The 24,543-nt window shown below is 51.6% G+C and overlaps 1 protein-coding gene and 1 long non-coding RNA gene across 24 annotated transcripts; one reads left to right on the top strand and one right to left on the bottom strand.

Moving 5' to 3' along the window:
- On the top strand, positions 1 to 23,694 carry PTPRH (protein tyrosine phosphatase receptor type H). 23 transcript variants are annotated; one of them, XM_051990041.1, is made up of 21 exons: positions 1 to 136; positions 724 to 757; positions 883 to 1,131; positions 2,094 to 2,360; positions 4,269 to 4,438; positions 6,171 to 6,267; positions 7,740 to 7,909; positions 14,889 to 14,985; positions 16,602 to 16,868; positions 17,265 to 17,525; positions 17,723 to 17,986; positions 18,212 to 18,296; positions 18,398 to 18,442; positions 18,596 to 18,686; positions 19,682 to 19,772; positions 20,213 to 20,289; positions 20,390 to 20,524; positions 21,445 to 21,567; positions 22,669 to 22,829; positions 23,011 to 23,146; positions 23,253 to 23,694. In XM_051990041.1, exons 1-21 carry the CDS (start codon positions 89 to 91, stop codon positions 23,418 to 23,420), a joined length of 3,036 nt encoding a protein of 1,011 aa, XP_051846001.1. In that variant the 5' UTR covers positions 1 to 88; the 3' UTR covers positions 23,421 to 23,694. The 23 variants fall into 23 exon arrangements, with proteins under 23 accessions (XP_051846001.1, XP_051846003.1, XP_051846006.1 ...); XM_051990043.1 differs by lacking the exon at positions 6,171 to 6,267 and having other exon boundaries at positions 2,094 to 2,161; positions 4,337 to 4,535; positions 7,740 to 7,807; positions 14,787 to 14,985; XM_051990046.1 differs by lacking the exons at positions 4,269 to 4,438; positions 6,171 to 6,267 and adding an exon at positions 4,439 to 4,535 and having other exon boundaries at positions 2,094 to 2,263; positions 7,740 to 7,807; positions 14,787 to 14,985.
- LOC127556704 (uncharacterized) lies at positions 6,383 to 16,803 on the bottom strand. The gene is made up of 3 exons (XR_007952498.1): positions 16,706 to 16,803; positions 15,241 to 16,621; positions 6,383 to 6,531 (listed from the first exon to the last, which is right to left on the bottom strand). It is a non-coding gene; the product is annotated as an uncharacterized LOC127556704 (long non-coding RNA).
- Positions 23,695 to 24,543: the final 849 nt, after the last annotated feature.

Raw genomic sequence — 24,543 nt, 5'->3', positions numbered from 1 at the left:
TCCCGCACCTGAGCTTGGCTCTTCCCTCTCTGGCTCTCTCTCATTTCTCCCTCCTCTCTCCTTCTGCCTCCCTCCTGCATCCCAAGTCATGAGCGGACTCTCCCCTGGGCCGGGGCATCTGCCGAAGGTGCTGGTGGTGAGTGTCCCCGCTGAGGAGGAAGGAGCCGGAAGCTTCCAGCCGAGCCTCTGGCTGGCAAAGGCTTATGGGGGTCGGGGCCACCTAAGCTGTCAAGGGAGCGGGAGCTAGAGGAAGGGATGGTCAGGTCACTGAGGCCTGGCGTCTCTGGGCCTGAGGGGTGGGCGACTGAGGAGAGTTCCGAAGGCCGGGACCCCTAGGGCCGGGCGTCCCCTCTGATGCCCGCTGTAAGCAATTTTTATGTTACTTCCTGGACACCATCCACCCACAAGCTTGTCTTGGCCAGGCAAGTTGCCTGCTTGGTTCTCCTCCTAGAAGTCCCCAGCCCTGCCCTTGGCTTTGCTCTGGGGGCCAGGAGCCCTCTTTCTCTTGGCCTAGAGCCAGTGGTCATGGCTGAATAGTGTTAACTGCACTGATGCACAGGCTTGGGTTTCCCCCAAACGCCTCCCTCCCTCCCTCCCTCCAAGAAAATGGGCGGGCTGAGACTGGGTGCACTTTGTCTGAAGGAGGAGCTGAGAGAAGAGGGAATTCCAGCCCTGCCCTTTAGCAGAGCTCTGATCTCACCCTTGAAGTATTCTTCCCAACAGGTACTGGTGTGCTGGGCAGGGTCCTTGGCAAACGGTGAGTGGGAGACGACTTCCCGTTCCCCCCGAGGAGGGCCAGGCACGGCTGGGATGTCTAAGGGCTTTGGGGGACGTACGGGGGGTGTCCCTTAAGTGCTGACCCTTTTCCTGCCTGAATCTCAGCCCAGGTTGAGATCCCAGCCTTGCGGGTAGAAAACCGGACCAATGTCTCAGTCACCCTGAACTGGGAGCCACCTAATGCCAACTCTCTAAACTATACTGTCACCTGGGCTAAGGATGGCCAGCTCCTTGGGACCAATGACACTTCAGCTACTCAGTACACTGTGGAGAACCTGGACCCTGCAACCCTCTATGAGTTCACGGTCAACGTGGAGGGAAGCAGCTCTGGAAAGAGCCTTAACGCATCCACGGGTGAGACTTTGCCCTACCTTGGGGTTGTAAGCACTGGGGAGGGAAGGAGCAAGGAAAAGGAGCAGAGGCTCTGGGGGCTCTGGGCCCATCCGGGACATTTGCTAGGCCCGGGCCCTCTGGTCCTGGCTACAACTAACTGGGAGCTTTCCCCAAGCTTCTTAAGGTCAGTTTTTTCTCCCTGTTGATGATTTCCTGTTTATCCTATACATAGGTTGCTTTGTTTATATTTGTTTGTATGTTGTCTCCTCCATTAAATTGTAAACTCCTTGTAGGCAGGGAGTGTATTTTGCCTCTTTTCTTGCCGTCCTATGGGACCTGGCACGGACCAGAGCTTAATATAGTGCCTGGCACAGAGCAGGCACTTAACAAACGCTGAGTGATTGACTGAGAGCTTGCTAGGTCTGCCATTCACTGCTTCTCTTTAGGCTTCACTAGATATTCCTTGCTTATTATTATTATTTTATTAAAGCTTAATTTTCAAAAGATACGCATTGATAAGTTTTCAACATTAACTGTCTTAAAACCTTCTTTTTCACGTTTCCTTCCCTTCTCCCCCCTCCTTTAGATAGCAAGAAATCCATAGTAAAATATATTTATACAATTATCTCGCTGCACAAGAAAATCAAATCAAAAGGGAAAATAGAAGGAAAATAAAATTCACAAGATATTCTTAAGCCTTAAGGAAAGTCTCAAGTCCTTGTGACTGTTGGGAAGTAGGGAGAAGTTTGAAACAAAAGGATGGCTGAAGGCATGAATCTAGGCCCTACTAGGTACCCCTGACGCCTGGACATCTCCACCTCAAACTCAAAGGCTCCTTTGCTGGAGAGTAGCCTTTTCTCCACAGGGAAATTCCCCACCAGGTCAATCCAGGGATTCAATATCTCACCTCTGCTCTTGGGTACTTGGTGGGGAGATATGGGAAGCATCCCCCTACTCATTTTTAGTTCTCTCTTCTCATTAAGTGCCCAATGAGGTCGAAGACCTGGGGAGGAATGACCCGAGAAACAGCTCAGTCACCCTGCACTGGAAGGTCCCTAAGGGCCCCTCAGGTGCAAACTACACCTACTGGATCAACTGGACCAGTGAGAATGGCCTTGTTGGGGAAGCCAATACAACGAAGACGGAGCATGAGGTGGAAGGCCTGGATGCTGCCACTGAGTACACTTTCACAGTGAGGGCCGTGAGGAATGATGTCAGCAGCTCCGGCCTGAGCCTCCCGGTGGCCACAGGTGAGATGGGGGCGGGCTCTTGGGGCTGACGCCATGACCGGTGGCACAGGGAACCCAAGGTCTCCTGGCACACAGTGAGAGCATCTGGATCTCGGCTTTGAGCCCAGAATGGCAGAGTCTCAGAGCGGGGAGGGACCAGAGGCCGTCTCTTCTAACCCTTCGCTTTCAAGAAGCCAGAACCGGGGGTCTTTGGGGAAAAGAGAAGGGGGAGAAGGGGAAGAAGGCTCCAGCCTTGCCTCCTTCAGGGGTTCAGACTTCCCTGAGTTTCCTTTGACTTCACTAATTAGCTATCGTTCCAATCCATCTGCCATGGGCCATTCACTTAGGAGGCACCCACAATGTGCAAGTGTGAGGATAGCAAAGTCACTCACAGCCGGGCTTCCTGGAGCATCGCTTTGCACACAGAACATTTCATTTTGCTTGAGCTCATGGAGGACTTTCAGGTTTTTCTGAGAGCATCCTGCTCCTCATTTCCCACAGAACAATAACATTCTATGACAATCCCAGCTTATTCAGCCATTTTCCAGTGTTGAGCACCCCTGTAATTTCCAATTTCCTGCTCTGAGAAGAGAAGGGCTACAAATCTTTTTTTTTTCATATAAGTCCTTTTTCCTTTTTAAAAAAATCTCTTTTGGAATTCACGCCCAGTAGTGGCCTTGTTAGATCAAAGAATATGACTGAGTTCCTATAGTCCTTTGGGGAGAGATCACATCTTTTGTTCATATATCAATTAGAGCTCTTAGTTTTCATAAATTTGATTCAATTCCCTCTAAGTTTGAGGAGCAAGTCCTCATCAGAGAAACTTGCTTCAAGGTTCTTTTTACCCGGTTAATCCTCAAAAGTGTGAGGCTACTGACCACTGCCCCCGCCACCTTTAGTCTTGTAACAATTATTGTGGTTCTGTCCAAAGAGTTTTCGTTTATGTGGGTTATCTTTATAGATATTTACCATATGAGAAATTAGAACTAATTTTGAATTGAAGAGTTTCAGAGACCCCCAGGATCCCTGGGAGTTCACTGGGAGAACCACGGCTCTAGAGCAGAGCTTCTGAAACCTTTTCCACTCACGACTCCTTTTCAAGTGAGACATTTTTATGCCAAGCCAGATATATAGGCACATAAAATGGGTATACAAAGCAAACCCTTACTAGGGCTAATCATAAATCAATTTATTTTAAAAATCATTCTTCATGATGCATATACTTTTACCCTTTTTAAAAATGAAAACAAATTAGCAAACTAATGACTGGACGTGCTTGTTTATTTTGAGATAAAGAACTGAATCTTGATGAAATATTTGATAACTTGGACTGTTGCCAAATTGTTGACCCTATGTGGGGTCATGACCCACTTTAGACCATGAGGTAAGTCAAGGCTGGTGGTGAAGGGCATTTCTGATCCCAAAGATAACAGGGAGCCCTGGGAGGGGGACCATGATTTGGTTCACTTGTGCTTTGAGAATATTGCTTTGGAGAAGGAACACTGGGAAACGAATGTGAACTATTTGCATTTTTGATTTTCTTCCCGAGTTATTTTTACCTTCTGAATCCAATTCTCCCTGTGCAACAAGAGAACTGTTCGGTTCTGCAAATATGTATTGTATCTAGGATATACTGCAACATATTTAACATATATAGGACTGCTTGCCATCTGGGGGGGTGGTGGAGGGAGGGAGGGGAAAAAACGAAACATAAGCGAATGCAAGGGATAATGTTGTAAAAAATTACCCTGGCATGGATTCTGTCAATACAAAGTTATTATTAAATAAAATAAAATTTAAATTAAAAAAAAGAGAGAGAATATTGCTTTGGCAGCTGAGTGGGGGAACCCGGACTGGGGAGGGACTGGAGCTGTGCTGGGGAGCCTGGGAAGCTGTTCCTCACTGCTTTTCTTCTCTCTTCTCATTAAGTGCCCAATGAGGTCGAAAACCTGGAGGGGAATGACCCGAGAAACAGCTCAGTCACCCTGCACTGGGAGGTCCCTAAGGGCCCCCAGTACTCAGACTACACCTACTGGATCAGCTGGACCAGTGAGAATGTCCTTGTTGGGGAAGCCAATACAACGAAGACGGAGCATGAGGTGGAAGGCCTGGATGCTGACACTCAGTACAATGTCACAGTGAGGGCCGTGAGGAATAATGTCAGCAGCTCCGGCCTGAGCCTCCTGGTGGACACAGGTGAGATGGGGGCAGGCTCTTAGGGCTGACGCTGTGACCGGTGGCACAGGGAGCCCAGGGTCTCCTGGCACACAGTGAGAGCATCTGGATCTCGGCTTTGAGCCCGGAATGGCAGAGTCTCAGAGCAGGGAGGGACCAGAGGCCGTCTCTTCTAACCCGTCGCTTTCAAGAAGCCAGAACCGGGGGTCTTTGGGGAAAAGAGAAGGGGGAGAAGGGGAAGAAGGCTCCAACCCTGCCTCCTTCAGGGGTTCAGACCTCTCTGAGTTTCCTTTGACTTCACTCATTAGCTATCGTTGCAATCAATCTGCCATGGGCCATTCACTTAGCAGGCACCCACAATGTGCAAGTGTGAGGATAGCAAAGTCACTCACAGCCGGGCATCCTGGAACATCGCTTTGCACACAGAACATTGCACTTTGCGTGAGCTCATGGAGGACTTTCAGGTTTTTCTGAGAGCATCCTGCTCCTCATTTCCCACAGAACAAAAACATTCTATGCAATCCCAAACCACAATTTATTCAGCCATTCCCCAATTGTTGAACATCCCCATAATTTCCCATTTTTTACTCTGAGAAGGGAAGGGCTACAAATCTCTTTGTATGTATAGGACTTTTTCCTTTTTAAAAATCTCTTTTGGAATTCACGCTCAGTAGTGGCCTTGTTAGGTTGAAGAATATGACTGAGTTCCTATAGTCCTTTGGGCATAGAGCGTATCTTTTTTCCATTTATCGGTTGGGCTCTTAGTTTTCATAAATTTGATTCAATTCCCTCTAAGTTTGAGGAGCAAGTCCTCATCAGAGAAACTTGCCTCAAGGTTCTTTTTCCATTTACTGTTGCCAACTGCATGTGCCCCTCATTTATTCGATTCTCTCTTTCCTTTCACGCGACCTGTCCTCAAAAGTGTGAGGCTACTGACCACTGCCCTCATTACATTTAGTCTAATAACAATTTTTGTGGTTCTGTCCAAAGAGTTTTCCTTTATGTGGGTTATATTTATAGATGCTTACCATATTAGACATCAGAAGCAATAATGAATTAAAGTGTTTCAGAGACCCCCAGGATCCTTGGGAGAATACTTGGAAAATCACTGCTCTAGAGCAGAGCTTCTCAAACTCTTTCCACTCATGACCCTTTTTTACTGGGAAAATTTTAATGTGAACCCAGTATATAGGAACATAAAACAGAAACCAAGCATTTGCTGGTAAGTCATAACGAAAATTATTTTGAAAACAAGTCTTTAGTGTACATATACTTTCATCATTATTTAAGGTGAAAGTAAATTTGTCTATTAATGCAATGGACGTGGGGTGGTTGTGGAGCTGGACCATGACTTGGTTCACTTGTACTTTGACATTCACTTTGCTTTGGCAGCTGAGTGGGGGGAACCTGGACTGGGGAGGGACTGGAGCTGTGCTGGGGAGCCTGGGAAGCTGTTCCCCACTGCTTTTCTTCTCTCTTCTCATTAAGCGCCCAATGAAGTCGAAAACCTGAGGATGAAAGCCCGGAGTAACAGCGGTCACCCTGGAGTGGAAGGTCCCTAACGGCCCCTCAGGTGCAGACTACACCTACTGGATCAGCTGGACCAGTGAGAATGTCCTTGTTGGGGAAGCCAATACAACGAAGACGGAGCATGAGGTGGAAGGCCTGGCTGCTGACACTCAGTACAATTTCACAGTGAGGGCTGTGAGGAATGATGTCAGCAGCTCAGGCCTGAGCCTCCTGGTGGCCACAGGTGAGATGGGGGCGGGCTCTTAGGGCTGACGCCGTGGCCGGTGGCACAGGGAGCCCAGGGAGCCCAGGGTCTCCTGGCACACAGTGAGAGCATCTGGATCTCGGCTTTGAGCCTGGAATGGCAGAGTCTCAGAGCAGGGAGGGACCAGAGGCCATCTCTTCCAACCCTTTGCTTTCAAGAAGCCAGAACCGGGGGTCTTTGAGGAAAAGAGAAGGGGAAGAAGGGGAAGAAGGCCCTAGCCTTGCCTCCTTCAGGGGTTCAGACCTCCCTGAGTTTCCTTTGACTTCACTAATTAGCTATTGTTCCAATTAATCTGCCATGGGCCATTCACTTAGCAGGCACCCACAATGTGCAAGTGTGAGGATAGCAAAGTCACTCACAGCTGGGCTTCCTGGAGCATCGCTTTGCACACAGAACATTGCACTGTGCGTGAGCTCATGGAGGACTTTCAGGTTTTTCTGAGAGCATCCTGCTCCTCATTTCCCACAGAACAATAACATTCTATGACAATCCCAAACCACAATTTATTCAGCCATTCCCCAATTGTTGAACATCCCCATAATTTCCCATTTTTTACTCTGAGAAGGGAAGGGCCACAAATCTCTTTGTATGTATGGGACTTTTTCCTTTTTAAAAAATCTTTTGGAATTCACACCCAGTAGTGGTCTTGTTAGGTCAAAGAATATGACTGAGTTCATATAGTCCTTTGGGCATAGAGCATATCTTTTTTCCATTTATCAGTTAGGGCTCTTAGTTTTCATAAATTTGATTCAATTCCCTCTAAGTTTGAGGAGCAAGTCCTCATCAGAGAAACTTGCCTCAAGGTTCTTTTTCCATTTACTGTTGCCAACTGCATGTGCCCCGCATTTACTTGATTCTCACTTTCCTTTCACGCGACCTGTCCTCAAAAGTGTGAGGCTACTGACCACTGCCCTCATTACATTTAGTCTAATAACAATTTTTGTGGTTCTGTCCAAAGAGTTTTCCTTTATGTGGGTCATATTTATAGATGCTTACCATATTAGACATCAGAAGCAATAATGAATTAAAGTGTTTCAGAGACCCCCAGGATCCTTGGGAGAATACTTGGAAAATCACTGCTCTAGAGCAGAGCTTCTCAAACTCTTTCCACTCATGACCCTTTTTTACTGGGAAAATTTTAATGTGAACCCAGTATATAGGAACATAAAACAGAAACCAAGCATTTGCTGAAAAGTCATAACGAAAATTATTTTGAAAACAAGTCTTTAGTATACATATATTTTCATCATTATTTAAGGTGAAAGTAAATTTGTCTATTAACGCAATGGACGTGGGGTGGTTGTGGAGCTGGACCATGACTTGGTTCACTTGTGCTTTGAGAATATTGCTTTGGAGGCTGAGTGGGGGAACCCGGACTGGGGAGGGACTGGAGCTGTGCTGGGGAGCTGGGAAGCTGTTCCCCACTGCCTTTCTTCTCTCTTCTCATTAAGCGCCCAATGAGGTCGAAAACCTGAGGATGAAAGCCCGGAGTAACAGCTCGGTCACCCTGGAGTGGAAGGTCCCTAACGGCCCCTCAGGTGCAGACTACACCTACTGGATCAGCTGGACCAGTGAGAATGTCCTTGTTGGGGAAGCCAATACAACGAAGACGGAGCATGAGGTGGAAGGCCTGGATGCTGCCACTGAGTACAATTTCACAGTGAGGGCCGTGAGGAATAATGTCAGCAGCTTGGGCCTGAGCCTCCTGGTGGCCACAGGTGAGATGGGGGCGGGCTCTTGGGGCCGATGCCATGCCATTACATCTCCCGCTTTCTTTTGTTTTAGAACACAGGTGGTCATGCCATCCCTGACTCCTCAGGGAGGTCAGAGCCCCCAAGAAGAGGTGATCACACCCTCCCTGACTTCTCAGGAAAGGAGGTGAAAGCACCGAAAAGGAGGTGATCAAGACCCCCCTGATTTCTCAGGAAGGGAGGTGAAAGCATTAAGAAAGAGATGATCATGCCCTTCCTGACATCTCAGGAAGGGAGATGAAAAGCACCAAAGCGAAGTGGGGATTGCTAGTGGGTTTCTGGGCTGAAGGGTCTTATTAGAAACAGGTATGCACAAACCCATCAAGATGGGAGCACATAGTAATAACGCAGAGGCTATTAGTGATGACTCTCCCCATAGTCAGTGCAGGCTCGATGTGGTGTAACAAACATGAATTGTACATGCAAGTAGCGACATAACAAACAATATAAATCAACATGGTGTTGGAAAAGAAGGAGGATATGTAAACAATAGTCACACATACACCTTCTTCAGCAGCCAAGAGATAGTCCAAAACCAATCTATTGCCCATTGCTTCACATGTCAGGGAATCCAATGATCCCCGCAAGTTTTTGAAGTCCTGCAAATGTCTTTTTATGTATTAGGGACTCCAACAATTCCAGCAGATTTTGAAGTTCTGCAACAGTCTTATCATTTCTAAGAAAATCCAATGATTCCTGAGGGTTTTCAAGTCCAACAATTTTTGATGTCCATGAGTCAAACGCCATAACTCCAGGCTCTTTCAGTGGTGGGCACAGTCAGAAGTGGAAGCATCCAATGTTTCTTGGTTCTTCTCCTTTCTTTTAAGGGTCTGCTCTGTCTCTCTGTGATGGACAAGGTGAATATGGCTCATTGGCACCCATCTGATTCCTTCTCTATCTGTAGAGATACAAGCAAACCCTCTCCCCCAAGCAGCTAACCTATCTGGTCCCTTCCATTCACCACTTTCTGGGTCTCTCCACATCACCTGGCGATTATCTAAAGATAGTGGAGCTGCTTGCACTGGATACTGCCCTTCCGGTGGGTTATAAAACCTCTCTGCCGGAGCCAGTGCATCTTTGTCAAAAATCAAGAAGTTAATAGTATAAAGCGCTAGATTTAGAAGTTCTCTAGGGTTACCTGTGGCTCCCCCTTTCTTTTGTTTTTGGAGGAGCATCTTAATGTCTCTGTTTCTCTTCTCTACTATTGCCTGACCTTGAGGATTAAAGGGTATGGCAGTGGTTTGTAAAATCTGATACTGTGCACATAAGTGTGCAAAATGTTTGGAGGTGTATGCAGGTCCATTGTCTGTTTTTATGGCTTGTGACACGCCCATAATTGCAAATGCTTGAATGAGGAATTCAGTGACCACTCAGGCTGTCTCTTTTTCTGCTAGTATTGCAAAAGTGAATCCTGAAAAAGTGTCTACCACAACGTGGATAAAAGACAGACGACCAAAAGATTTATAATGGGTCACATCCATCTGCCAGATTTCACTGGGTCTCAAACCACAAAGATTCTTCCCTGGAGGCAGTGTAGGAGCATGGAAAGGAAGGCAAGCTGTATAGCTTTTTACTATGCTCCTAGCTTCCTCTCTTGTTATTCCAAATTGTAAATGTAAAGCTCGAGCAGCCTGATGATATTTAGAATGAGATTCATGGGCTTCTTGGAATAAAGGAGGATTGACCAACATGGTTAGAAGGCTATCTACCTTTAAATTACCAGCAAAAATAAGACCTGGAAGTCCACTATGAGAGTGGACATGCAAAATATAAATCTTACCTGGATGCTTTCTCACTTGCTCTTGAAGTTCCTTAAAGAGCTGATATATATTAGAGGCTACAAATTTTATTTGGGGTGTGGCAATTCTTTGTACCACACCTACTGAACAGGCTGAATCAGATATTATATTTATATCTCCTGGATAAGAAGTAAGAGCTAGAATGATTGCATACAATTCATTCTGCTGAGTGGACTGAAAAGGAGTTCTGAGTACTCTCTTTATAGTTAAGTCACAAGAGTATACAGCACAAATATTATGTTTGCATCTGTAAAGAGAGTTGGCCCTTTTAGAGGAACTTTAGAAACCTTTTCTTCAAGAATCCATCGCCAATTATGTAAAAGTCTGGTTATCTTTAATGGAGACCCGTGTGTAAAATTTGGAGCCATGGCTAATAAAATTTGCCACTCTGGGATGGTCTCACAGCATACATTAATTTGTGTATTAGTATAAAAGGTGTGTATCTTGTCAGGTCTTATCCCAGATAATTGTACTGCTCGCTTAATGGCCTTTAATAAAATTCTAGCCACAAGTACTGGGTAAGGAGTAAGGCTTTGTTCTGATTGTGCTGGGAGGTTCACCCACTCTATCACACTGTCTCTTTGGTGAAGGACTGCTGTGGGTGCCTCTTGTGTAGCAAAACCTGATATTTCCAAGGGTTTTTGAGTGACTCTTTCAACCACATTGGATAAAGCCAGTTCAACTTCTTTCAAAGCCTCTTGAGCTTCTTTTGTAAGCTGATGTGGTGAATTTAAAGCACTGTCTCCCCTTAAAATATCATATAACGGTTGCAATTGATAGATAGTCAAGCCTAACACTGGTCGCATCCATTGGATATCTCCTATCAATTTCTGAAAGTCATTTAAGGTGTTTAGCTTCTCTGTTCTTAGGGAAAGTTTTTGTCCTGTGAGCACCTTAGGGTATACTTCATATCCTAAATATTGAAAAGGAGCATGTCTGAATTTTTTTCTGGAGCTATGTGCAATTTGTAGTATCTTAGTGTTTCTATGGTCTTTTGTAGACATGCTTCTAACATTTGCTCCTCAGGTGCACATGCCAATATATAATGTAATAACATCACTTTTAGAAATGCTTTTCTTACTGGAGTAAGAGTAGCAACAACATACATTTGACACATAATAGGGCTGTTTTTCATTCCCTGTGGCAAAACTGTCCATTCATATCTTTTATAAGGCTCAGCTAAGTTAACGCTGGGCACTGAAAAGGCAAATCTTTTCGTATCCTCCTTATCCAGAGGGATAGAATAGAAATAATCCTTAATGTTTCTCTAGGCAATTGAGTAGGAGATGGAAATCCAGGCTGAAGAGTTCCCATAGTTTCCATCTATTCATTTACTTTCTTAAATTTCTTAAATCAGTCAACATCCTCCATTTTCCAGATTTCTTTCTTACAACAAATACTAGGGAATTCCAAGGACTTAGAGAAGGTTGTAAATGCCCTTGTTCAAGCTGCTCCTGTACTATATCTAATAAGGCCTGAATTTTATCGCTACCTAAGGGCCACTGTTCTATCCACACTGGTGTATCAGTTTTCCATTGGATAGGAACAGCTGGAAGTGTTGGCAGGTCTTCAACAGCAGCTCTGCCTAAAAAACTGAGGTACTCATTTTTAACCCCAATTGTTGTAAAACATCTCTTCCCCACAGATTGATGGGGATTTTTTCCACCATAAAAGGAGTAAAAACTCCTGTTTTGCCTTCAAAAGGCCATCTCAAAGGGGCAGCACTAACTTCAGCTGCTATTGATCCTCCTATGCCAGACATGTAGGTATCTGCTTTAATCTTTGGCCAGTGACTGGGCCAGTTGGCACCTCTAATGACTGAACGATCTGCACCAGTGTCTACCAATCTTTTTAATGGTAGGCCATTTATATAGACAGTGAGCATAGGTCAGTCAGCTGTCACAGCTGCTGTCCAATATATTCCTGGATTTTGTTGCTTGAAGTCAGAATCTGGGCGACTATCACCAGATTCCTTATTAGGAGTCTGTATTAGTAAACCTATTGCTACTACTTCTCCTGGTTGATAAGTCACACATTGTCTACCTGTATTAGTGACTGGGATATTATCTACACATTCCCCAGTTTCCCACATCAGTGTATGGATGGACACTGTTTTGTAAATGTTCTCAGGAGGTGAAATGGTCAAGCCTACTGTGCCTAGAGGCAAGGGATCCATAGGCTGGAGAGGAACACCTCTCCACCTCTCTAGGGGTTATCGCAGTTGTCCCAGCTGCATACAGCTCTATTCTCCCCAATTGTAATTCCTTTCTCCCATCAGGTTGCTTCCTGGCTGGTTGATTGTGTAATCCCCTTCTCCTATCATATGACTTCCTGGTTGATTGGTCATGTCTGGGTACTGGACTTCTAGGCACTCTCTGGGTGCACCATTGGCTGCCATCATGCCCCAAGTGTTTTTTGTCTTGGGCCCTGGGACTGGGCCCCTCATCCCGTTTCCCTGAATCTGTCTGCATTCTGAGGCCCAATGGAAGCCTCTGTTGCATTTTGGACATGGGGTATTGGGTCTTGTTCTCCCACCCTTTTTTCTCACTCTGTCTCTATACCAACATTGAGCTTTCAGATGTCTTACTTTACCACACTGAAAGCATTGACGAGTCTCTCTGGAAGTCCCTTGCCAGGAGGGACTCTATCTTCCCATGTTGGGATCTTGGGAAGTCTGCATCATAGCTATAAAGGGCATTTGTGCCCACTGTGGCACAGTGTCTTATGAGCTCCTCTAAAGGAGCATCCTTGTGCAGTCCTAGTATAATTCTTCTGCAAACCTCATTAGCATTTTCCTTAGCAAGTTGCCTTATCACAATGTCTGTTACTGCATTTTCACCATTAGTTCCTACGACAGTTGTCTGCAAACATCCCACAAAGTCAGCAAAGGATTCATTTGGCCCCTGTGTTATTTTTGTGAAGGCTTCACCCTTGTCGTTTTTATTGTGGAGAGAAGCCCACGCTTTGATCGCAGCAATTTGCTCATATGATGCTATGGAATAATTAATCTATACTGCGAAGTCTGCATAGGAACCTACATCTGTTAGTAGGTCACAGGTGATTGCAGCATGAACTCCACTTTGACTATTTTGTTGGGCTTGTATCCTACAGAGATCACTATATTCAGAAAGCCACAAGTTTGTCCAGGATCTAGGCATATCCTTGCTATAGATTTCCAGTCATTAGGGGTCAAGATTTCAAAAGCCAAATTCTGTAATAACATCTTAACATAAGCTGATGTAGCCCCATAAAGAGTGCAAGCCTTTTTCAGGTCTTTGAGGGTTTCTATATCAAAAGGAGCATATTTTCTACTTTCTTAACCTGAAGAGTTAAACTGTTGAATCACAGGAAAAATATGTGGTCTTAGCTCAGTTACATCTTTCCCGTCTTCCATGGCTTTGAGTAGTCCCTTTTGCAATCTAGTCATAGGAGCGGCTGGATGCTGGGGGGGAGGTGCTGGATGCTGGGGGAGAGGTGCTGGTGCTGTCACTGCCCCCCCCCCCACTACCCCTCCTCCCTCCATCCTGGAGGGTGGAGTTGACGGAGGAGACTCAATTACCTGCTCCTTAGGTAGAGCTGAAGCTGCCTCCTGGGGTGGAAAGTCACCACAGCCTTGAGCCTCACTTTAATCTCCATGCCCTGGAAGATATGGTCATTAATCTGTTCATTGTCTTTCTCCTTTTCCTCAGGCTTCCTCATCTGGCTGTTCCTAGAACTTTTCTTTTTTTTTCCTATAACTTGTAGGATTCTTTAAGGCCAACTGTATTATATTGTATACATAGAAAGCCTCGATGGAAATTGAACAAGGACCTTTTATGTTGTGATATTCAGAGCTGGTTCCCTATTAGTGTCCAATTATCTGGAGAGATTTGCTCTTCCTTTAAGAACCAAGGGGAGGTGCGTTTTAATGTACCCAGAAGTCTAGCGATCGTTTCCCAAGTTATGATTAACCCTTGTCCTTCAATCAACTTAAGCATGCTTTCTATAGCGCCACTTCAGGGTGGGGGTGGGGGTGGGGATGGAGGACAATCTTTTCCTAACATCTGTCCCATTTCAGCCAGAAAAGGTTATTAGTTTAGCCCTTAACGAAGTAAATTCCCTGTTTGTCTATTAAAATACTCACTTAAGTTCCTGATCACCATAGACTTCTTCAGTGAAAGTAGGGTCCTTGGTTCCCATGTTGGGCGCCAAATGTGATGACCACGTATTTTAAAATCAGCCGGAGTCAGGAATTCAGGTTAAGGGAAAATCCTCGATCTTTATTCTCAGTAGAGGTGAAGGGGGATGGCAATAGGAAGTGAGAGCAGTTGTGACATGAACCCAACCAGCAGTCTCTCTGCCTCTCTCTCTCCACCCACCAAAACCGTCTCTATGTCATTTCCTATACAACACATGCAAACTTGCACAGAGTGGGCGGGGCCACTCTTTCTCAAAGCATATAGTAATAGAGTATCATCTAATTGCTATTTAGCCTCACGTGCTTGGGACCTCAGGGCATCAACTCGAGCTTCAGCCCATTACAATTAAGGTGAAAGTAAATTTGTGTATTAATGCGATGGACGCTTGTTTATTTTGATATAAAGAATTGAATCTTGATGAAATATTTGATACCTTTTACATTGCCATATTGTTGACCCCATGTCGGGTCATGACCCACTTTAGACCATAAGATAAGTCAAGGGTGGTGGTGAAGGGCATTTTTGATCCCAAAGGTAACAGGGAGCCCTGGGAGGGGGACCACGACTTGGTTCACTTGTGCTTTGAGAAGAACATTGCTTTGGCAGCTGAGTGGGGGGGACCCGGACTGGGGAGAGACTGGAGCTATGCTGGGGAGCCTGGGAAGCTGTTCCCCACTGCTTTTCTTCTCTCTTCTCATTAAGTGCCCAATGAGGTCGAAGACCTGGGGACGAATGACCCGAGAAACAGCTCAGTCACCCTTCACTGGCAGGTCCCTAAGGGCCCCTCAGGTGCAAACTACACCTACTGGATCAGCTGGACCAGTGAGAATGGCCTTGTTGGGGAAGCCAATACAACAAAGACGGAGCATGAGGTGGAAGGCCTGGATCCTGCCACTCAGTACAATTTCACAGTGAGGGCCGTGAGGAATGATGTCAACAGCTCTGGCCTGAGGCTCCTGGTGGCCACAGGTGAGATGGGGGCGGGCTCTTGGGGCCGATGTCGTGGCCGGTGGCACAGGGAGCCCAGGGTCTCCTGGCACACAGTGAGAGCATCTGGATCTCGGCTTTGAGCCCGGAATGGCAGAGTCTCAGAGCAGGGAGGGACCAGAGGCCGTCTCTTCCAACCCTTTGCTTTCAAGAAGCCAGAACCGGGGGTCTTTGGGGAAAAGAGAAGGGGGAGAAGGGGAAGAGGGCCCCAGCCTTGCCTCCTTCAGGAGTTCAGACCTCCCTGAGTTTCCTTTGACTTCACTAATTAGCTATCGTTCCAATCAATCTGCCATGGGCCATTCACTTAGCAGGCACCCACAATGTGCAAGTGTGAGGATAGCAAAGTCACTCACAGCCGGGCTTCCTGGAGCATCGCTTTGCACACAGAACATTTCACTTTGCGTGAGCTCATGGAGGACTTTCAGGTTTTTCTGAGAGCATCCTGCTCCTCATTTCCCACAGAACAATAACATTCTATGACAATCCCAGCTCATTCAGCCATTTTCCAGTGTTGAGCACCCCCGTAATTTCCAATTTCCTGCTCTGAGAAGAGAAGGGCTACAAATCTCTTTCTACACATAGGAGCTTTTCCTTTTTAAAAATTTTATTGGTATTCACACCCAGTAGTGGCCTTGTTAGGTTGAAGAATATGACTGAGTTCCTATAGTCCTTTGGGCAGAGGTCGTATCTTTTTTCCATTTATCGGTTAGGGCTCTTAGTTTTCATAAATTTGATTCAATTCCCTCTAAGTTTGAGGAGCAAGTCCTCATCAGAGAAACTTGCCTCAAGGTTCTTTTTCCATTTACTGTTGCCAACTGCATGTGCCCCATATTTATTCGATTCTCTCTTTCCTTTCACCTGTCTGTCCTCAAAAGTGTGAGGCTACTGACCACTGCCCTCATTACATTTAGTCTAATAACAATGATTGTGGTTCTGTCCAAAGAGTTTTCCTTTATGTGGGTTATCTTTATAGATATTTACCATATGAGAATTTAGAACTAATTTTGAATTGAAGAGTTTCAGAGACCCCCAGGATCCCTGGGAGTTCACTGGGAGAACCACGGCTCTAGAGCAGAGCTTCTGAAACCTTTCCCACTCACGACTCCTTTTCAAATGAGACATTTTTATGCCAAGCCAGTATATAGGCACATAAAATAGGTATACAAAGCAAACCCTAGTGATAAATTATAGAGAAATTCATTTTAAAAACCATTCTTCACGATGCATATACTTTAACCCTTTTAAAAATGAAAACAAATTAGCAAACTAATGACTGGACGTGCTTGTTTATTTTGATATAAAGAACTGAATCTTGATGAAATATTTGATACCTTTTACTGTTGCCAATTGTTGACCCCACGTGGGGTCTTGACCCACTTTAGACCATGAGGTAAGTCAAGGCCGGTGGTGAAGGGCATTTCTGATCCCAAAGGTAACAGGGAGCCCTGGGAGGGGGACCACAACTTGGTTCACTTGTGCTTTGAGAATATTGCTTTGGCGGCTGAGTCGGGGGGGACCCGGACTGGGGAGGGACTGGAGCTATGCTGGGGAGCCTGGGAAGCTGTTCCCCACTGCTTTTCTTCTCTCTTCTCATTAAGTGCCCAATGAGGTCGAAGACCTGGGGATGAAAGCCCGGAGTAACAGCTCGGTCGCCCTGGAGTGGAAGGTCCCTAAGGGCCCCCAGTACTCAGACTACATCTACTGGATCAGCTGGGCCAGGGGGAATGGCCTTGTTGGGGAAGCCAATACAATGAAGAAGGAGCATGAGGTGGAAGGCCTGGATGCTGCCACTGAGTACACTTTCACAGTGAGGGCCGTGAGGAATGATGTCAGCAGCTCCGGCCTGAGCCTCCCGGTGGCCACAGGTGAGATGGGGGTGGGCTCTTGGGGCCAATGCCATGATCAGTGGCACAGGGAGCCCAGGGTCTCCTGGCACACAGTGAGAGCATCTGGATCTCGGCTTTGAGCCCGGAATGGCAGAGTCTCAGAGCAGGGAGGGACCAGAGGCCGTCTCTTCCAACCCTTTGCTTTCAAGAAGCCAGAACCGGGGCCTTTGGGGAAAAGAGAAGGGGGAGAGGGGGAAGAAGGCTCCAGTGTTGCCCGCCTCGGCAGCCTTCCTAGCCTCCTCTGCCCCACTCCGCCTCCCCGCGCCTCCCTGGGCCCTGCGGAGGGCGGAGGCTCACCTTGCTGGGCTGGATGCCATTGCTGCCCTCCCCCGGCCCTGCTCTGGCCCCTTCCTCACTTGTCCTCTCACTCCCCAGTCCCCAACGAGGTCACCGACCTGCAGGTGCTGAACCAGACCAACACCTCCATCACCTTCGACTGGGCGGCCTCCAAGGGAGACGCCAATCTCAGCTACAGCGTGGCCTGGGTCTCCTCTGGCTCCGAGGAGCTCAGACGCACCCAGGAGCCCCGATTCACTGCCGAGGGCCTCGGCCCTGGCTCCTGGTATCAGTTCTTGGTGAGGTCCGAGACGGCGGACGGGGCCCGGGGTCCAGCGCGGGCTGTCAATGGCTCCACAGGTGAGGGCCGAGCTCAGGGGGACAAGGGCATCCCCATCTGGGGGAGCCCTTCCTGCCTGCCTCCCCCAGGGGTCCTCACTGCTGATGGATCTCCAAGCCAGGGCCCTGGGCCGTGCAGGAGAGGGGGGCGTGGAGGGGAGGGGACGGCCAGAGCTTCCGGACGGCCACTGACCCGGCCCCGGATGTGGTCCTCTCAGCTCCAGACCCCGTCACCATCACCTCTTGCACTAGTGCGGCCGCGGGCTACGGGGTCGTCCTGGCCCTGGCCTGTCCTGAGGGGGGCCAGGAGAGCTTGGAGCTTATGGTGGGGGACCAGAGAGCGGTGCATCATGGGTCCTGTGCCAGCTCCATGTCCCTTAGGGGCCTGCAGCCGGCCCGGTCCTACACGGCCATCGTCCGGAGCCTCTGGGCAGGGCTGAGAGCCGACTCAGCTCCAGTGACCTGCTACACTGAGAGTGGAGGTGAGACCAGGGGGGAGAGGGAGCCCGGGGGCCAGGGAGAGGGAGCCCGGGACTAGGGAGAGGGAGCCTGGGGGCCAGGGAGAGGGAGGCCGGGGGCCAGGGAGAGGGAGGCCGGGGCCAGGGCTCCTGGGCAGGGAGGCCTGCGGGGCTGAGGTTGATGTGGCGGCTGTGGCAGGTTCCCCCTTCTCAGTCCCTCTGTGTCTCCCCCCCCCACTCCCCGCCCAGGGGTCATAGCTGGAGCCATCATTGGAGTCCTCCTCTTCGTCCTTCTCGTCGGGCTGCTCATCTTCTTTCTTAAGCGGCGTCGCGGGTGAGGCAGGACCTGGGGCTCCCAGGGGCAGCTGGGCTCCGGTGCCCGGGCAGGTCGGCCCCCTGACCCTCACCCCCCCTTTCCTCCCCATCTTCCCACAGGAAGGCAGAGCCGGAGAAGCCCCAGAGCCCGGGTGTGAGCTTCAGGTGAGCCCCTGGCTCGGCGAGGGCGGGGTCCGGCTCAGATACTGACTCCCGGGGGACCCTGGGAACGCCCCTCCTGCACTCTGTGAATGGCTCTTGGGAGGAAGGGGCAAGCAAGGCTGGGGGTCCCAGGCAGCCCTCCTCACTCCTTGCCAGCTCCCTGGGGGACATCTCTGCAGAGGATTTGGAAGCCCACGTCCTGAAGAACCAGAAAGACAGCGACTGCGGATTTGCCGAGGAGTACCAGGTGCCATCACTGGGGAGGGACTTTGGACCCTGTTCCCACTGTCACCCCCCAAAACTGCCTCCCCAGGGGGAGTCCGCAATACGGAACCACCAAATGATGGAAAAGGAAGAGAGAGAGGAAGAGGAAGAGGGGGAATGGAGAGTGAGGGGAGACAGAGACAGAGACAGAGACAGAGACAGAGAGAGAGAGACAGACAGAGAAAAAGAGAGGAGAGAGATACAGAGACAGAGAGAGAGAAACAGAGAGACAGGGAGAGACAGAGAGAGACAGAGAGAGACAGAGAGAGAGAGAGAGACAGAGAGAGAGAGACAGAGACAGAGAAAAGAGAGAGAGAGATACAGAGACAGAGAGAGAGAGAGAGACAGGGAGAGACAGAGAGATACAGAGACAGAGACAGAGACAGAGAAAAAGAGAGGAAGAGATACAGAGACAGAGAGAGACAGAGACAGAGACAGAGAGATACAGAGACAGAGAGAGAGAGAGAGAGACAGACACACATGTTTGAGGACTCGCTCTGCCCTGGGTGCAGGAGGCCCGGGGCTGGCCAGGGGGGCTGACACTTGGTGGGGGGGGAGGAAGGGGCGGCAGGGACGGGGCTTCCAAGGGCTCTTCCGCAGGTGGGATCGGTGGGAGCTGATTGACTGGGGAGGGGGAGTTAGGGGAGAAGCTGGGAGCCGGGGCGCCACCCCAGGGACGGGGGCTTGGAGGCGCCGGCGGGTGGGCAGCAGAGGGGCAGCTCAGCCCGGCCCGCGGGGTTAGGCTTTGCGCTTTCCCATGGGCGCGTGGAGAGGCCAGAGAAAGCCGGGAACAGGAAGGGAGACTGAGATACAGGCAGGGCAAGCAGAAGGGGGGGGGCGGGAGGACCCCGCCATGTCCTCCGCTGCTTTCCCTTGCCCGTGGGGGCGGGGGGGAGCGGGGCCCCCAGGCTAGCCGCAGACCGGCCCATTCGCGGGACGGGCCTGACGTCCGCCGTGTCCCGGCTTCCTCCCGATCAGCAACTGGCTCTGGAGGGCACGGGGCAGAAGCAAACCGCGGCCGTGGCCCTGGAGAACAAGAGCAAGAACCGCTTTTCCAACGTGCTGCCCTGTGAGATGTGGACACGCCCCCTCCCCTGCTCCCAAGGGAGAACCAGCCGCCGTTCACCTCCCCCGTATCCCAGAGAAGGGGCCGCCCCTCCCCCGTATCTCAGGAGAGACAGGGCTGCCCCTCCCCCGGCTCCTGGGGGCGATGGAACTGCCCCCTCCCCCGTACCTCAGGAGAGAGACACCCCTACCCCGTCCCCCGGCATCCCCTGCTCCTCCCGAGGCTCCCTGGGAGGGATGGAGCGCCCTTACCCAGCCCTCGGTCCCTGACCCTCCGAGGGCGGCGGCGTCCCTTCGCCCCCGGCCCCGGGAGATAGGGTACAGCCCCCCCGAGGAGGCTGCTTCCTCCTTCCTTGAGGGCCCCCTCCCCTCCCCCGGCCTCTCCTCTGCCGGGCTCCCCCTCGTTGCCCGTTTCCCGGCCCCACCGCCTCCTTCCTCCTTCAGATGACTGGTCCCGCGTCCCCCTGCAGCCCCTCCCGGGGGATCCCAGCTCTGACTACATCAATGCCAGCTTCATTCCAGTGAGCGACGGGGGTTGGGGGGGGTGGGGGGGGAGGCTTAAGTCAAAGCCCGGAGATGGGGGGAGGCGCTGGGAGCCCCCCTGACTCCGTCCCGTTCCAGGGTCTCTCAGGTCCCCGGGAGTACATTGCCACCCAGGGGCCCCTCCCCCAGACGGTGGGCGACTTCTGGCGCCTGGTGTGGGACCAGCAAAGCCGGACCATTGTCATGCTGACCAACTGCGTGGAGTCCGGGCGGGTGAGCTCCCCAGGCCGCGGCAGGCCCCGCCCCCTCCCCAGCTCCGGCCCGGACTGCACTTCTCGGCCCCGCCCTCTTTCCCTCAGCCTTTCTTCTGCTCGCTTTCCTTTCCAGCCCCGTCCCCATCTCTGTTTCCGTCTTTGTCTCCTCCCCTCCTCCCCCTCCCCTCCCCTCCTCCCTCTCCCCTCCCTTCCTCTCCCTCCCTCTGTCTTTGTCTCCCTCCATCTCACCCCTGCCTCCCTCCCGGTCCGCCTCCGTCCATCCCTCCCCTTGCCCCCTCCCTTTCTTTGTTCCCTTTCCTTCCCCCCTCCCTCCCTCTCTCTGTCCCTTTGTCTTTGTCTCCTCCCCCCCCCGCCTCCTTGCCCCCCCTCCCTCCGCCTCCTTGCCCCCTCTCCCTCCGCCTCCTTGCTCCCCCCTCCCTCCGCCTCCTTGCTCCCCCCTCCCTCCGCCTCCTTGCCCCCCCTCCCTCCGCCTCCTTGCTCCCCCCTCCCTCCGCCTCCTTGCCTCCCCCCCCCGCCTCCTTGCCCCCCCTCCCTCCGCCTCCTTGCCCCCTCCCTCTCCCCCCCTCCTTGCCTCCCCCTCCCTCCGCCTCCTTGCTCCCCCCTCCCTCCGCCTCCTTGCCCCTCCCTCTCCCCCCCTCCTTGCCTCCCCCCTCTCCTTTTCTCTGTCTCGCTCCCCCCTCTCTGGACGGGAAGGAAGCGAGCCCACTCTTGCTCCTAGTGACTGCGGGCGCCGCCCTTGGGTCGGGGAGGGCCCTTGCGCATGGCTTCCTTAGCTGCGCTTTGGCGGTTTCCTCTCCTCGGTGCACGATCCCCTTGGGTTGGCAGTGGGCTGGCGCTGAGCAAATGAGGGGCTGGCGGAGCCGGGTCTGCCTGTGGGATTCACGGAATGCTGCCTTCTGGGTCATGTTCCTCTCCCAGGTCAAATGTGAACATTACTGGCCCCTGGATGCCCAGACTTGCAACCACGGGCGCCTTCGGGTCACCCTGAAGGGGGAAGAAGTGGCCGAACACTGGACCGTTCGAGACTTGCAGCTGTTTCACGTATGGGCCCAGAGCCCCCAATCCTGCCTCCCCCCAACGGTCCCCCGCACTTTAATGGTCTGACCAGCACAACCTCCAGGAGACTTCTGGGGACCCAGAATCCTGACCTGGGGCCTCTTGGCTTTTCTGCACTCACCCGCTGATCTAATGTGTCCCCCTCCCCCCCCCCAGCAGTCTCAGCTTCCCTGCGTCACCTCAAGCACCTTTCAGGGAGTCACAGCCACAGCCAGACCAAGCTGTCACCCCAAGTACCTCTGAGCCATGAAAGGAGTCCTTCCGGCCCCCCGGAGACACAACCAGAGAATGTGGGCGCTGGGGGTCCCCGACCTCCGAGCCGATGCCCTCGGCAGGGCCCGCGACTTCCAGATAGTTTCAGGGTTCCCAGTACCCCCCAAACCAACCAATGGCTTCCTGGGATCCAGTTTCCCACGGAAGGTTCCCTTACAAACTATTCCAGCGACCTTGCGGGATCTTGCAGAAGCTTGCAGACCCTCTCCGAAGGGCCTAAGCATTTGTTAAGTATCTGCTGTGTGCCAGGTCCTAAGTGCTTCCTTAGCTGCTTATCCCAGTTAAGTGAGTGCATTTATTATCTCCATTTTAAAGTTGAGGAAAATGAAATAGAGGTTAAATGACTTGCCCAGGGTCACACAGCCAGGAAGTGGCCGAGGTCTGAGTGACCTCAGGTCTTCCTAGTTCCAGACCCAGGGCTCTGTCCACTGCACCCCCCACCCCCAGCCGCCTTTGGGTATTCCCAAGGGATCCCAGACTAGCCTTTCTAGACTAAACCAACCCCCTCAAACTTCTCCCCCTTCTCAGCAATGGTTCTCAGCAACCTGCTCAGCTCCCTCCTCCGGGCTTGCCCCCCCCCCCCATTGCCCCAGGACTCCAGACTCTCCCTTCCAGAACCTCCTCACAACCTCCAGGGCAGTGCCGTGCTGTAGGAAGGGCAATGGGTTTGCTCTCCAGGAAGGTAGATTCTCAGCTCGCCCTGGCCCCCTCCTCCCCAAGGGGCCTTGGTCCCCGAGCCCTTGCTCTCTCTGGCTGTCCCTCGGTGACCACTCACGGGCCCTTGCAGCCCTGACTTCCTGCCCCCTCTTCCAGATGGACCTGAAGGAAAGCCTGTCTGTGCGCCAGTTCCACTTCACAGCCTGGCCGGACCACGGCGTTCCTCGGTCCCCAGACCCACTGCTGGCTTTCCAGGCACTCCTGCGGGAGCAGCTGGAGCAGAACGTGGAGGGAGGGCCTCCCATTGTGCACTGCAGGCAAGCTCCCAGCCCCGGCCCCCAGCCCCGCCCCATCTGGGCGCTTGTGGTACCCCCCCCCCAATGAATCATCCCAGAACCTGGCCCCTCGGTGCCTTCCCCAGGCTCCCCAGCTGCCCCCACCCCGATGCCCCCAGGAATCCTGGGAGAAGTCCCGTCACCGGTCTTCTGTCCCCACTAGCGCTGGCGTGGGGCGCACGGGGACCCTCATCGCCGTGGACGTCCTGCTGAGGCAGCTGCAGAAGCACCGGCGCGTCGGGGTCCAGTCCTTCGTCAGAAAGATGAGGAGGAGCCGCCCGCTGATGGTGCAGACTGAGGTCAGGCTCGGGCAGGGGTCGGGGGTACAGGGCGAGGCTGGCGGGAGCTGGATGGGGGCTCTGGTAAGCGCCCCCTCTGTCCTGAGACCCTTCTCCCCACGCCCAGGGCCAGTACATCTTCCTGTACCAAACTCTCCTGAGGTTTCAGCAGCTGTCCCAGGCCGCCGAGGACACTTCCAGAGCCAAGGAAGAAATCCTGTATGAGAATGTGGGGGCCGTCTATGAGAATGTGGGGGCCATCCAGACCTATGAGCAGGAGATGAGCGTGATATAAGAGCCCTGCTTCCCGGGGTTCAGGGTTCGGGTGCCCTCCCCTGGGGGTCGGGAGCCGGACCCGCGAGGACCCGGTGGGGAGGGGCAGGGCATCCAGCTGTCTGGGTCTCTCGGTGCCATCCAATCAGTGATGTGGATATGGGGAGATGTCTGAGGGGCTGAGCCCTGCCCTCCTGGAGATGAGGAAGGCCCCTGAACTCCTACTGTGCCCCCCCCCCAAATACAGCCTGTCTATGTTATGTCTTAATTTATTAAATCAGTCCTCCTACCTCCGAGCCGGTGTTTGCACGCAGTGTGCCGTGGTGCGCTCTGGGTAGGTCGCAGTAATGTCTTCTTGGGGCCTCGGGGGTGGGGGCTGTGCTGGCTGTGGGGCGATTTCCCTGCATTCAGAACCAAGGACAGCACCAAGCTCCGGGGCCCAGGGCCAGACCCCACTTGCCACCAGCATCCTAGAGGCCGAGGCTTGGGAACCCAGGCCCGGACGGAGGCAGCCACCCTGCGAGGGTCTGTTTCTCCATCTGAACACTGGGCCGGGTCTCCCTGATCTCTGGGAAGTCACAGCCTGCAGATCGTGTTAGTGGCTGGGGAGGGAGAGAAAGAGGGAGTCTAAGCTGTCTTAGAGAGAGCCTGAGAGATGGCTCAGGGCAAAGGATGCCTCTTAGCTCCTTGATCCTTTAGAAAATCTTGGGTCCTTAGAGGGGGTTTAAGAGGAGGCTCCTCAGAACGGACTGGGGGGGGAGGCTGAGCCCCCGAGAGCTCTGAGCTGAGGAGAGGTAAGCCTGGACCATGGGGGTGGGCTGGCCTTGGAGAAGGGGAAGCCCACACCCTTGATATCCCCAGCACCCACAAGTGTTCTGCCTGCATGGCCCATGATCCGACAGCCCTTCCTACTTTTGCTTCCATCCCTGTGCTTGACGGGGTTAGACCCCTTCAATCAGCGTTCCCTTTCGCCCTTCATTTCCATGTTAGCCCTTTCCCAGCAGCCTTCAGTATAACAAGGTCTCCACAACTCTTGAAAGACACTTTCACGTGACCCCTTTAAGGCCATCTCTTGTCCTATAGCTCTCCTTTCTTTTATAGTCAACCTCCCCACAAACTGTCTACACTCAGGCCGTTCTCTTATT

The sequence above is a fragment of the Antechinus flavipes genome, chromosome 3 (assembly GCF_016432865.1).
Source record: "Antechinus flavipes isolate AdamAnt ecotype Samford, QLD, Australia chromosome 3, AdamAnt_v2, whole genome shotgun sequence".
NCBI lineage: Eukaryota > Metazoa > Chordata > Mammalia > Dasyuromorphia > Dasyuridae > Antechinus > Antechinus flavipes.
The sequence above is the reverse complement of the archived record's forward strand: the minus strand, read 5'-3'. Positions and strand labels throughout refer to the sequence as shown.

Excerpts from the sequence above, each read along its gene's own strand:
- PTPRH (XM_051990042.1), top strand. The coding sequence starts at position 89 with ATGAGCGGACTCTCCCCTGGGCCGGGGCATCTGCCGAAGGTGCTGGTG. Across the intron at positions 758-882 it reads GGCAGGGTCCTTGGCAAACG|CCCAGGTTGAGATCCCAGCC; the intron begins GTGAGTGGGAGA and ends CCTGAATCTCAG. Across the intron at positions 21,568-22,668 it reads GAGACTTGCAGCTGTTTCAC|ATGGACCTGAAGGAAAGCCT; the intron begins GTATGGGCCCAG and ends CCCCTCTTCCAG.